Here is a 13,697-nt window from a genome sequence, read left to right as displayed (position 1 = left end):
CTTGTTTAAAAATTTTTTTGTGAGTGTGTGTGTGGATTCTCAGTTCCCAGAGGCAAGAAATGGGAAAAGGTGCCTATGGGAGGAAGATCCCCCTCCTTGGTCCTGCCTTCTCACCTGGAGGCACTTTATGAGTGGGATGACTCTTTGGTTATCATTCTTCCCACCTTGGCCCCAAGCCCAGAAGGAAGCACACTGTCCTTGCACTTACCCATAGAACTTGTTTCCTATCTGTTTTCCTGTTAAGACTGTGAGATCCTAGAAGGTGCAAGCTACTTTACTAACCTTTGCATTCCTGGCAAAATGCATGACCAAATAACTATTTGTGGAATGAATACATCAGCAGTTGTGGTATACCTGAAACTCCTGGGTGTTTGCAAAGACCTCCGGTGATCTTTAGAGCCTCGCCTGGTCTCTAATCTGCAAGTTGGAAAACATTTTATAGGCCATTATCAGTAAGTGCCTACTGGATATTCAATGCTATATTCTATGTGCTTTGGAAAAGGTAACAAAAACCACATTGATGGTATATTGAAATCCTATTCAGCAATTCCCCCTGGACCTCTGTTTCTAGGTTGTTACATCTGTGAGTTTGGAATACTAACAGTACCTATCTCATAAGGCTTTGGTGGAGATTACATGGCTTAGTACGTACAAGGCTCCAAAAATAGAGTCTGGTGTACAGTAAGCATGAACAATTATTATTACTAAAAATCTCTAAGTATACTTGCAAAAGTTGGGGAAGAAAAACCCACAAATCTAAGTAGTTTACCTTTTATTCATACAAACAATACATACACAAGACTGTACATTGTTTGAAGACAGCAATAATTTTCTAGTGTAACAACTCTGTAACAAAATTTAACTAAATGTAACATTTATGAAAATATAAATCTCTGATTGGGTAATTCTTCCCAACAATACAAAGTTTACATAAAAACATTCAATATGAGCTATCAGTTGCAAACAAGTTAGGAAAAATCATTCAAGTCACTTGTTAAACTCTATTGGCTGTTACATAGAATATTCACACACTACATTTAATCCATCTAGGCATTTAATTCTTAGAAATGTGTGGCATGGAGGTCCAACTGATAATCACAGGAATAGGAATGTGTTGCCGCAGAAGAGCTAAAGAAAAAAAAAAAGCATTGACTCATACAATCAACTCCAGGTGATCTCTACGTGGGCTGAGCCTTCACTGGGCTACCCCCTTCCCGGCTGGTAGCTAGGCCAGGAGGAACATATTGAAAAAAATTCTTCGACCACGGAGTGGGGCGTTATGTCTGAATCCCATCTCTGTATGCTTTCATGTCAAACTGCTTTCCGAAGTGAAATGCAATAAGCTTGGATTCCCTTTGGATCAGATCATTTTGCTTCTCCCATTTGCAAAAACAATCAAGCCGTCGCTGTCTTTTTCCTCACATTGCTCTCCAACACCCCTATAAAGGCTAGAGCAGAAGCTATCACTCCCTTTATTTTGCAGCTTACAAAAACAATACAGTGGAGAGGCTAAAGATCTGCCCGCGCGACGAGTTTGTGGCCGAGCTGGGCTGAGAGCACATCAGTTCCTTGGTCATCATTCTGCCGCCACAAGTCACTCCCGTCACTTTCAAAGCAAACCAGCGCTTCTGACACCCTTCGAAAAGTCATCCAAGGACATGCCATGTGGAGGATATGGAAGGAAGAAAATCACTTTCCCCCTTTTGGGATGTGATATTTTCTTTTAAATAGGTGAAGTAGTGTTTTTAAAAAGTATTTAATACCATTTCATAGCTTCTGCTTTGAAACGGATAAGACTATAAAGGCCCCAAGGAGCCCTCCAGCAGAAAGGGTGACAGAGGAAGAAGCCTACATACAGTCTGGGGAAGTAAGAAAGTGATTACAAACAGGGACAAGAAAGAACCTTTGGACACCCTTAAGATATGGAATATTTTAGCACAAAGACAGGCATATTCAGTTTGTCCCCGAGTATTTGGTCGTCTGTCTGCATTTTACACAGGAGTGAGGAGGAATGAGAGTAAGGCAAATGTCTTCAGTATTTCATAGATGGCGTGTCAAGAAAGCTTTCTTTCTGTTAAGATTCACTGCAGGGATTTAGGAAATAATGTATGCTTCCATACAACTGACTGAATAGCCCAGACTTTTGTTAGTACAATGATGGAAATGAACAGATGTCTTACCAAATCTATAATGCCCGTTCTGTAATTCTGCTTTAACGTCCAGCACAAATAGGCATTTCAAAAACACACGAAAAGACTGTGGTTTCCTATTAAATGTGTTTCTCTTGCAGCCCAGGAAGTAGTGTAAAAATCGCATGTTCCGTTATACAGAAACCCTTGCATGCAACTGTCTCAACTGTATCCTAATGAAGACTGACTGCGTGCTCAGTAGCCCTATGAGGGTGGTACTAAGTTCTTGTGCCCAGTCCAGTTCGTGGCCTCACCTCTCACGTCCTTTCTCCTGGGAAACTGGGAGTACGAGGGGGCATTTTTGTTACGTGATTTTGCACCTTTTGACCTTCCATCTGCAGACTGGGTTTACACAGTTGTCAGGATTGTAAAATGTAAGGAGAGATTAAGGCTGTGTTTACTTAGGCCACACCATCATTGGAGGTCAAACAGCTCTTTGTGTTCACAATTTCAAATGATTTCTGTGGAATGAAGTCCAGTCCAAGGGGTCTGGATATAGTTCTAGCTCTGTCTTCTGAACCCATGGAATGAGTTATGCTGTTGCTTCCCACGCAGCTAACGTGAAAAATATCGCCTAGCTTCCAGTTGATGTAGCCGGTTAAACACCATTTTTAGAAATGCTCTGTCAAGGTGTCATTCCTGGATTAACTTTGACAAAAAGAGCCAACTCAAAGCCGATTTCACATTTCTGTCTTTTTGACGAGCATGTTAACACTGGAACTCCAGCATCTTTCCTGTCTTTAAAGAAAGGAGTAGTTTATCATTTGGGAGACAGAAGATACTTTTTCTCCCCCTTGTGCGTGTGTATCGCGCATGTCTGCTGAGCAAGGAGAACGTTTTGTCAGTTGTCGGGGGCATAGCTGTGGCCCCTGGATTCCAGGGCGGAGCACATCCGGTCATAGCAAGGGTTGTGTTTCTTGGACGGTGTCGCCTCGCTGGGCTCAGTGGAATCGCTCACGGTGATGGGACTGTCTCTCGCAAAGACCTCGGTAGACTCTCTCCATAGGCAATCCACAGACACTTTAAAACAGTAACTATTACACTTTGGCCTGGATGCCTGTGTTGCATTATTGAAAATCTGTCTGCTATTTGAAGTGGCAATCTTAATTTTCAGGGCTGCGTCTACACGGTCTACCACTGTGTATATCCCTATACTCCCATCGTCAAAACCCACTATGATGTTCAGGTGCCTCTGGGAGAGGGCGAGAAAAGTTGGTGTTTTGTAAAGGGAACAGGCACCGATGTTTTTGCCGTCAGCCAGTCTCATTACAATCAAACTGGATACCGCACCATTTTCATCCTCCTCCTCCCCGTTTCGGAAACAAATGTATACCAGGTAGCGACCATCTCGAGAGAGCCTTTGCCTCCAGATGACCCCAGAGGCGTGAACCACCCGTAATTTGCCGCTGTGTAAATCCAGCACATTGATATTTTCGTCTCCCCTGGATATAATGCCTAGCTTGCCATTGGGAGAAATCTCGAAATCCTCCAGATTTTTCAAGAAGTTGTTTGGAAGTTGCACACGGCGACAGATGACTTCATCCGTCAGACTCCAGATATTCACCGTCTCGGCTGATGTGATGAACACAATGATGTCAGGGCAGTCGGGGATCAACTTAAAATTCACAATGGTGGTGCCATCTTCACAGCAAAATTTCTTGGTGATGCTTCCTGTCCAGAGACTGACCGCCAGCACTTTGCTTTTCGTCATTCCCACCACGAAGGTATTTGCGGAGGTTATAAAGGCATTCTGCAGAGTGGTCAAAATGTTGCAGACCCTGTGGCCTGTGGCCAGTCTCCAAACCCTGGAGGCATTTTCCTCACAGAGAGAGACCACAAACTGGTCATTGTGCGTAATTAGCAGCTGAGATATTCTCTGCCCGTTAATTCGGAAGAGGTTCTCACCGCTGGTGGTGTGCCAGACATACTGGCTGCTTTTGTCATCTGATGTCACCATGACATCTCCAGAGGACGTCAGCACGCAGTGCTCGACTATGCCCTCATGCTTGAATACTGCCTCAAGGAACCCACTGCTGAAGTTCCACTTGTGGACACAGTCCGAGCCATCGAGGGAATAAATGATTTCCCCTCTGGCAGGTAACACCAGGCTTTGGATGGGTTTCCCAGTCTTATCTATGTTGGACATAGCGGTGATTATATCTATATCCCAGATGGAAAGAACACCACTGGTTGATAAAGAGAGCAGCATATTGTGGTGACTGGATTTCACCAGCTTGACTATGGTACCTGAGATTTCCTGTAAGCTCGCCATGCATTGGCCTGTGTCCCGCCTCCAAAAAAACACAGCTGAGGTATTTTCCATGGTCGCGATGATGCAGTCTCCGTTTTTGGACAGCACAGCAGAAATAAAGCGTTCGTTGTGCTTAGCTCTGAACTTCTCAGCCACTTTCCACATGCCCGTATCTAAGAGCTCAATGCTGAGGGCTTTACAGATCAGAATTGCATTTTGGTCCTCTGAAAGTTCAATGCTGACCACCTCGCTGTCTTCTCTTCGGCAGTCAAAGTCGTCAGTCAGCTGGGGATTGGAAATGTCCTCAGTATTCCAAACCGAAAGGCTTCCCTCACTGTCCACCATTACCATTTCTTGAGCCGTGTCCAAGATAAGAAGAAACTTCACAAACCCACCTGAAAATTCAGATGTCACCGTGCATAACTTTTCTCCACTCCCTAAATGAAATATGGTGGTGGTGTTCAGGTACTGTCCACAGAAAGCGTACATGCCATCCAGAGAGCACTGGACACAGGTCACTTCGTACCAGCAGTGGAACTGGTAAAGGGGCCACCCGTAGAGCAGATCGATGACAGTGACATCTTTGCTGGCTTCAAGCCATGCGAGGGCATGGTTGACGGACAGTGTAAATCCATTGATGTAGGTGGAGCCACTTCCGTGCTTGGTGCCTTTGATTTCCACTTCAGACAGAAGACAAGAATTTACATTGTCATAAATCAGCAAGGTGTTATTTGTCGTAGCCACCACAAGATACTTTTCGTCACTGGTGAGTTTCATGCCCAGGATGACAGACTGGGCTGTGGTGATTTGCCGGAGGAGTTGACGGCTTTCCACGTCCCACGTGCTGATGGAACCATTTTCTAGAGCTGTGAGGACAGTACTGGGGTTACATGTAGGCAGAATCTCGGTGACATGCAGGTGACTAGAGGACAAGGGGAGACGCTCCGGGCTGTATGTTACGTCCATGGATGAATGTAACGGCACAATGGAGCAATATTTGGGCCCATCTTTGTCACATTCTAAAAGGAGGTGCCTAAGTTTGGGCAGGGAACTTACAACAGGCAGCAGCCTTTGCTGAAGCTCTGCTGAAAGGGAGCCCGGAAACGCAGTGACCTTGGGTTTGATGCCGCGGAGAGTGCTAGCCAGGAACTTCAGCTCCTTCTCTTGAGAGTAGTTGTAAGCCAGCTCAATGTCTGAGAGCACTTTGTCAAACTGGCCGATTTTGATCATGGTATAAAGCCAGCTGAAGTTCATGATGATCCCGTAAAGCAGGTCATCGGTTTTTCCACATCTTGTCAGGTGGTGCAAGAGCTCAGACATTTTCCGATGATTGACAAAGAAGATGTCAGGCTCCAGTGGATTACACTGGAAAACCCAGGGCTGGTCTGGAGCCTGCCTATCAAAGGAAGCCTGTTCCATGAAGTGCTTCTCTTCCTCAAGCAAGCTTCTGCTCTCCAAGTCAAGGCAGCCATTCAAGTAGGGGTCTTCAAGGCAGAAAGCTTTCCTCCTGCCCCCTGACCAGACTCCCAGAAAGTAATCTGCCAGGATGGTGTGCATTTCACGCAGGTCACTGTCATCCTGCAGATACAACTTCTGGGCTATAAGCTGCAGGTGTCTATTGGCCCAGACCAGGAGTGTGACATTCTTCACATGTCTTTCTATTAAGTATCCACTGAGACCCTCCTTGAGCCTCGCGATGTAGAGATAAGGTACTCTCAGGGGATTGCTGGGCCTAATGTTCTCATTGAGCTCATTCATCACACTGTTGTCTAGGGCCAACACATCCTCCAGTTCCATTTCACTCAAACCTATTTTGGCCATGGTGATGTAACCGAGAGCCCTGGAGACCAGTTTCTGACCACACTTCTTCTCCAAGGACCAGAATAGCTGCTCTATACTTTCATGAACCGTGACACAGAGGGAGGATTCATCGACATCTTTGTGAGATCTCCAATATCTCACCTCCCTGAAGGTCAGGTTCACAAACATGGGCAGCGTGCACTTGGAGAATGCGTTGTTCACATAAATCTGCTGGCCTGATGTGACCTTCCTTTTGACCCGCAACAGCTGGTGTTTGAGGACCTGGCTGCACATCTTCCTGTCCCGGGGAATCAGCTCGATGTAGTTGGCTTCTTCATGGATAAGGCACCTCAGTTTCTGTAGGATCCCATGTCTGTTGGGCAGCGTGGACAGGACTATTCGTACGAAGCGGGGAAGGTGAGCTGGGAGCCACCAAAGCTTCCTGGCCTCGTCACTCTCTGAGAGCTGCTCTAGGGCATCAAATATTATTACTAGAGGTCTCTGCAATGAAGACTCGTTCAAAAGGTTTATAAATAAGTCTCGGAGGTCATGGATCTTCTTAGGGTAGCTTTGAACCAGACACCGGTAGTTGACTGCCAATTGTTCACAAACGCTTAGAAGGAGAGTCTTAAGGTCAGTACTCATGTCTGTGGTTCCTAGAAATCTCATGACGACTACTGGGTCAGATTCTGGTCCTGTGTCTTCATGAAGCCAGCCATAGGCCTAAAACATAAAGGTAGTGTTTAGAATGGTAATATATATTCACATGGTCGCGTACACAGCATTTCCTCTCTCCAGAGGTCAGACTTCTGGTAACCCTGACCATGCAGACAGTGGCCTAGAACCAGGGAATGGGAAAACCTGAGAAGATCAAAGAGCTGTCACAAAGCTCATGCACCAATATCTATAGGTGAGACCCTCAGGATCACTCTACTGAAGGTAATAAAATAGTGATAATAGTCTTATTCAATCCCAAGGCAGCACTTAACTTGTTGTATTCTAAAAGTTACAAAGGATTTCATAAACAGTAAATCTGCATATCTAGTATGGTCAGCTTTTCCTCACTGAATCCTGTTTCCTGGCATGGTTTGTTGGCACACAGTAGGTGCTTCGTATTTGTTTAATGAATAGATTAAGTAGTGACTTACATATTATATTGAGTCAAATGTTTTCATAATTGAGATCACATAAGTCTGATCAAATTCCTAGCTAATTAGAATGTGATAAAAATAGTACTAAAATACTGAATATAATCCTGAATGATTCAGAGACATTTTACTATATTGTGGTGCTGTAGGGTCATCTTTATGATTATTTACCATTGTCATAAAATCTATATAATTCTGGCTAAAACTTTAAGCTTTATGTTTTATAACAGACATAACAGTTATCAGTCCTCACATCACCTCCCTGTAGGGCAGATGGGATTATAGTACCATTTAACAGAAGAGGAAACCTGTCCAGGCTGGATAAATGACTTGCTCAGAGTTAAGCAGTTACCAAGAGACAAAGCTGGAAGGTTTTTTGTTTTTGTTTTTCAAATTGTAGAGTGAAGGAGATAACGTATATGAGGTGGCTGTTAAATTTAGTATGTCTCTGGCTGGAAAGGCAAGGGCAAGAAGGAATATAAAGGGAAGGGATCAAAGTATAAAAAAAATCCCAGTCTATTTTTAGGGAGATAATGTCTTTCAGTAATCCATGGAATTCACCAAGAATGTTGCTTAGGAAAGGACGGATTTTATTAGTGAGAAAGTAAGTTTATGAAACTTGGTTGCTCAAGATGTAGTTCAGGTTAAGGCATGAGTAAGTTTAGAAAAAAAAAATGTAGCAGTTAAGGAAAAGAAGCAATTTACTGTTTAGCCCACACCTTTGAAGCCAATATGGAGGAAGATAAGCCTACTATCCTACTACAACTGTCCTTCAGTGGCAAATCAGAAACAGAACATGGTATTTTGTCCCTATGTGAATTGCTTATGATGATTATATGTATTGTCCTCTCTCCTCCCAGTCACGTGTTGTTGAACATGTAGAGCGATCCTCTGATCATGAGCTCGTGTCCATGGAAATGCTGGGCACGCAGGAGATAACCTCGAGATAAACATGAGACATCTCTCTGCATTCTCACAAGGGACATGAAGTCACAAAGAGAGCACAGGTTGTCATTGGTGGGACAACATTCCCCAGGAGAGAGGCGAGTAGAGCAGAGGCAAGGGACTTAGAAACAGGTGAGGCTTCTTGTGGACCAGAGTCCTGGACTGTGAATAGACACACTCTGGTGGTTGGACAAAATATCCAGAAGAGGGAGAGCTCAGAAAACCATTTCTCAAGTTGACCAACTTGACTGTCACCACCCCCTGCCCCGCAGGGTCCGTTGATCTGTACAGGGATATCAGCACATTCCACACAATTCTGTACCTCCTATGCTCTGGCACATGGACTTGCATCATAGTGAATACAGTCAAGTCCAACAACATTCGCCCCTCCAACTACTTCACCCTTCCTTCTTCCGGAGGGAAAAAGCCCTAAAGTGAAGGTGAAATGGTGTATGTGGATGTTTTCTCATTAGATTTCAGCTTCCATGTGTTCTTCGTACTGTTGTTGTCTTGTTGACTTGGAACAATTCTGAAGTTTGAAGATTCACATACAAATTAGTGTTCACACACACACACACACGCACACACGCACATGCACACACACGCACGCACACACACTTTATTTTGATGCAACATGGCTCCTAAATGTAAGCCTGCCACTTCATCTGGTGTTCCATTAAAAGAGAACCATGTCATTTAACACTAAAAGAAACACCAGGGCCGCCTGGGTGGCTCAGTCTGTTAAGCATTGGACTCTTGGTTTCGGCTCAGGTTATGATCTCAGTGTTGTGGGATTGAGCCCTGCGTCCAGCTCCACACTCAGTGCAGGGTCTCCTCTGGATTCTTCTTCCCTCCTCTCTCTCTCTCATAAATAAAAATCTTGAAGGAGAAGGAGAAGAGAAGGAGAAGGAGAAGAGAAGGAGAAGAAGAAAAACCAGCAGCTGGGCTTGGCATATTAAGAAATGGTAAATTAACTTTCCTGGGGACTTTTTTTTTTTTAAGATTTTATTTATTTATTTGACAGAGAGAGAGAGAGTGTACAAGCAGGGTGAGCAGGAGAGGGAGAAGCAGACTCCCCGCTGAGCAGAGAGGCTGATGCGGGGCTCGATCCCAGGACCCCAGGATCATGACCTGAGCCTAAGGCAGATGCTGAACCGACTGAGCCACCCAGGCGTCCCTCCTGGGGACTTTTTAAAAGTAAGTTTATACACCAGATTTTTGCCTGTGAGCTTGCTTTGAAACCTAATCCCCACATAAGGTACAACACAACTATCCCTGTTCTTGTCCTCGAGATGACCTCCCTGAGATCGTGATAGCACATGACGGATGACAAGAGTGTTCGCACAGTTAAAGAAAGCTCTGTTCTTGAGAGAATAACCACAGGAAGAACAATATAGAGATTCTGAGGTAACACCAAGATAATATCAACTATCAGCCGTGGACATCCAGTGCAACACGAGGTTACAATGGAACGAGTTTAGTCCAGTTTAGACTGACATGCCAAGACAATAGACCCAGAGTGAGGTTCCACACCATCATGCAAGATTTGTAAGGGAGTTGTGGAAACCAGTTTTGCTACCTTTAGTGGACTACGCAGCTCCAGCCTAAAAAGGACTTTCAAGAGGCCAAGAAAAACATTGGAGATTAGGGTACTGTGGGTCATATCTGTTACCACCCACTCCCAAAGGGCAAGGCTGAGAGATTTCCTCACTTCTCACCTCGAGAAAGGGGCCGCAATGGACCACTGACAGGGTGTCCGCTAGAGCTGGAGAGACAGGGAGACAGATGTCCTCAGACACCTGAGAAATATGGAGGTTGGCTGACAAGGCTGGCTAGCTCTTTGGGTGGAGGAGGGATGGAGAGCTGCTGTTTCCCAGGGCAAAAAACACCCGAGTGCTTCCCATGTGTCACACGTGGGCCACTGGCAAGACTGAGTTGACAGAGGTTTTTGTTGGTTCTGTTTTCCTCAGGTCCTGTCTAAGGGAGCTTGCTGGGCTGTGGATCTTGGCAGAAAGGTACTAGAAGTGTGTGGCTGGATGTCTAGGAGGCATGGAAGTGACCAGCTGGGGCAAAAAAAAAAAAAAAAAAAAAAAGCATCCCCCTGTGTTTAGAGAACTGTAGGTAAGATAAGATGCTCAGGGAGGACAGGGCAGGGGAGGCAGGAGGGAAAGGACATCCAGGAAACTAGAAAAAGGCCTCAGAGGAACTAGGAAGCAGCTTTAAATGCCTGCCAAGATCACAGAGTGTGGAGTCCAGTTTTCAGAACAGTACTGGTCATGTAAGAACCTTCTGGCCACCTTATCTTGCCTACTTCCCTGAAGCCACAACCCTATAGGAGTCACAGCCCTATAGGGATCATGTGCTTGGGGTTAGGGACAGAGGGGAAGAAGTGCTATGTGGTGGAAGAAGGAGAAGACGACCACATCCCCATTTCCCACGGCAGGTACCTTGCTTATTGTGAGCCTCAGCTGTGGGAGAGAAATATAAACTCAAGTTTTTTTTTTTTAAGATTTTTAAAAAAAATTTATTTATTCATGAGAGACAGAGACACAGAGAGAGAGGCAGAGGGAGAAGCAGGCTCCCAAGGAGCAGGGAGCCTGATGCGGGACTCGATCTCAGGACACTGGGACCACGACCTGAGCCGAAGGCAGACGCTAAACCATCTGAGCCACCCAGGCGCCCTAAACTCAAGTTTTAATTACCATTTTATATTGGACAGATTTAATTGCTGAGCTGAGAATGACTTAGGGTCCAGAGTGATAGGAAGGCTTGTCTTTGCTGAGAGGGATGAGAAGGGTTATGAGATCTGCCCTAGTTTCCATCCAAATGGGAACTTGCCCCACAACGGAAGTTTGACCAATGAGAGAAAAAATAAAGCTGTTCTCTAACTGTATCCCATGTGCTTTTTTCTTTCAGTGTGACCATTATACCAGCATAAGAGAAACACCAAGGTATCCTTTCCAAAAAGACTAATTATAATTCAGAAGTAAACACAGAAAATGGAAATGAATTTTGACCAATTTATCTTTTCCCCAAAGTAAAGGATTTTTACAAATAAGCTTGTGAAAGAAAAGGCTCTCACCTTCTTTGCTACTTCAGCTAGCAGGAGGGTCTTCCCAGTGCATGGTCCACCATATATGACGAGAGGGTTGATGTGCCCAGTTTTGCTTGGCAGAACGTATTTATGCACGATGTTGAGAGATTCACATTTATACTCATAGAAGGAGGCGTACGTCTTACATAATGAGGAATGCTGAAGGATTTCATCATAGAGCGTGTCGGTTTCAGTGTCAAAATTCTGTTGTACGGTTGCCTGAATGATATCAATCATGTCCTCATAAAATTGTTTACCAAGTCCTTCTATGTAATGATTTTCTATTTCTTGGGAATAGCCCAGTTTCATGTCACAATGAGTAACAGATGTGTACACTCTCAGATTAGATGATGCAACAATAGTTGGAATAAATTCATCCCTGAGTTTTATCAGCTTCTCTTGGGCTTCTGCATCCCGCATAATCCTTGGTTCTGTTCCAGTGATATCCATGTATTTTCCCATCTCTGGGATTTTCACAAAACGCTCAATGTTAGCAATTTTCCGAATGTAGCAAACACACTTCTTTAGGAATGCTGGAGTTTGCTTTCCTAGAGCAAAGTCAAACTCGTCCTCTATCGCTGAAAGAAAATGTGGCATGAGGTTTATTGTCTAGAACAAAGAAGCAGTGGGCCCACACCCCTAGTACTTATCTCTCAAGTCACCAGGGGGAGATGATTTTGCTTGCAGTGGGTAGCAGACTCTTTTGTAGATTAATTTCTTAATTCTTTAATTTCTTATCTCTCTTTTCCTAAACAGCCAGGAACCCAGTACAATGGGTTTTAATTAAAATTAATTTCCTCCCCAGTTAGAGAGAGAGCTTGAATATAGCCATAAGAAAGAAAGCATACTGAGTTTATAGTTGATTCTTTTAAGTTCCTGTTTAGTTTCTCTCTCAGACTTAAGGGGTTCTAATAGCGAAGAGCGGGGACCAACAGGGGCCACTAAAGAATGAGGAAGAGGCCAAATGACGTATCTCGCTGACTTCTTCCTTGTCACTCTCTCCTTTACAATGTGGCTTCACCATTTTATTTGAGGATGCACTGTACCCCAGACAGATATGTGTAAATAGTAATACAAATCATGTTCAACATCTAATCATGTTCCAATCAGTGATCAGTCTGAATTTTCCATATCACTGTTAAATTCCATTATATCTCCCAAAGCGGGTACAGAAAAATGATTTAATATGTAAATGTATTTCTTCAAAGATAAACTGGGTCATACAACACATTGGCTTACACACAAGTAAATATACATATCATAAATCATTGAGGCCCCATAAGAACATTTAAAACCAGAGCATCAGTAACAGAACCATCACTGATGCATGATTTTATGGAGGAAAAATAAGAAGGACTAAAATAATTAAACCAATGGCAATGAACTTTAAGGCAAGCAATGTTTTAAAACTGGCTGCCTCCCCTCACTCCCCCTGCTTTCCTTCATCCAGTTGGTCTTAAATGAGTGTCTACTATGTGTTAGGCATGCTGCTGGTTACTCAGGATATAGTGGGAAGAGAAAACAGACAATGCTGAGAGAAAAAGCCGTTATAGCACTTACAGTCCAGTGGAGGACGGTGGACATGAGTCCCAGAGTCCCACAGATACATGTATAATGATTGTTTTTAGTCCCGCGAAGGAGAATAACACGGTACAATGAAAGCAAACAATCAGGAGGGCTACCCCACTGGGAGAGGTCAGGGAAGGCTTTCTTAAGGAGGTGCCTACTAGGCAGCAGTCTGATAGAAGAAGGAGGGGTTGGGATGGGCCTTGAGTATGCAGGGCTGGGCTGGCCAGAAACTGGAAACATTTCAATGTGCTGGCCCAACTCGAACATCAAACAAAACCCAGAACTTACATGTATTCTCTACAGTAACTATTAAGGAAGGTGGGAACTGTAATTTTAAATGGTGCCTTTTAGAACTCTCATGATCATAATTTTTTCAGGAATGATAGCCCTCAATCAAAAGCAATGACTCAAGTAAAAAACAGACTCAGTATAAACAGATCTGATAGCCACCAGTGTGGAGTGAGCTGTGCCATGGTCACCAGTCCATGTTACAAAGGGTTTTTTTTTTTTTTAAGGAGATTTTATTTGTCAGAGAGAGAGAGAGAGAGGGAAAGCACAACCAGGGAGAGCAGCAGGCAGAGGGAGAAGCAGGCTCCCCATTGAGTGGGGAGCCGGATGCGGAACTCGATCCCAGAACCCTGGAATGATGAACTGAGCTGAAGGCAGATGCTTAACCGACTGAGCCACCCAGGTGCCCCTAC

General features: G+C 44.3%; 1 protein-coding gene across 1 annotated transcript in view; it reads right to left on the bottom strand.

Annotated features, from left to right (window-relative positions):
* Positions 1–797: 797 nt before the first annotated feature.
* The window catches only part of NWD2 (NACHT and WD repeat domain containing 2), a 42,649-nt gene continuing 29,749 nt past the window's right edge, over positions 798–13,697 (bottom strand). Inside the window, exons 6-7 of the mRNA XM_064582030.1 lie at positions 11,416–12,005; positions 798–6,963 (exon numbers count right to left, since the gene is read on the bottom strand). Coding sequence (XP_064438100.1) covers positions 3,031–6,963; positions 11,416–12,005 — 4,523 coding nt within the window. The 3' untranslated portion in view covers positions 798–3,030. The remainder of the gene's footprint in view (positions 6,964–11,415; positions 12,006–13,697) is intronic.

Source organism: Mirounga angustirostris, unplaced genomic scaffold (assembly GCF_029215605.1).
Source record: "Mirounga angustirostris isolate CCGP_5_RB_7025 unplaced genomic scaffold, mMirAng1.0.hap1 SCAF_2, whole genome shotgun sequence".
NCBI classification, from domain to species: domain Eukaryota; kingdom Metazoa; phylum Chordata; class Mammalia; order Carnivora; family Phocidae; genus Mirounga; species Mirounga angustirostris.
Note: the sequence above shows the minus strand (reverse complement) of the source record. Positions and strands in the feature narration are given on the sequence as shown.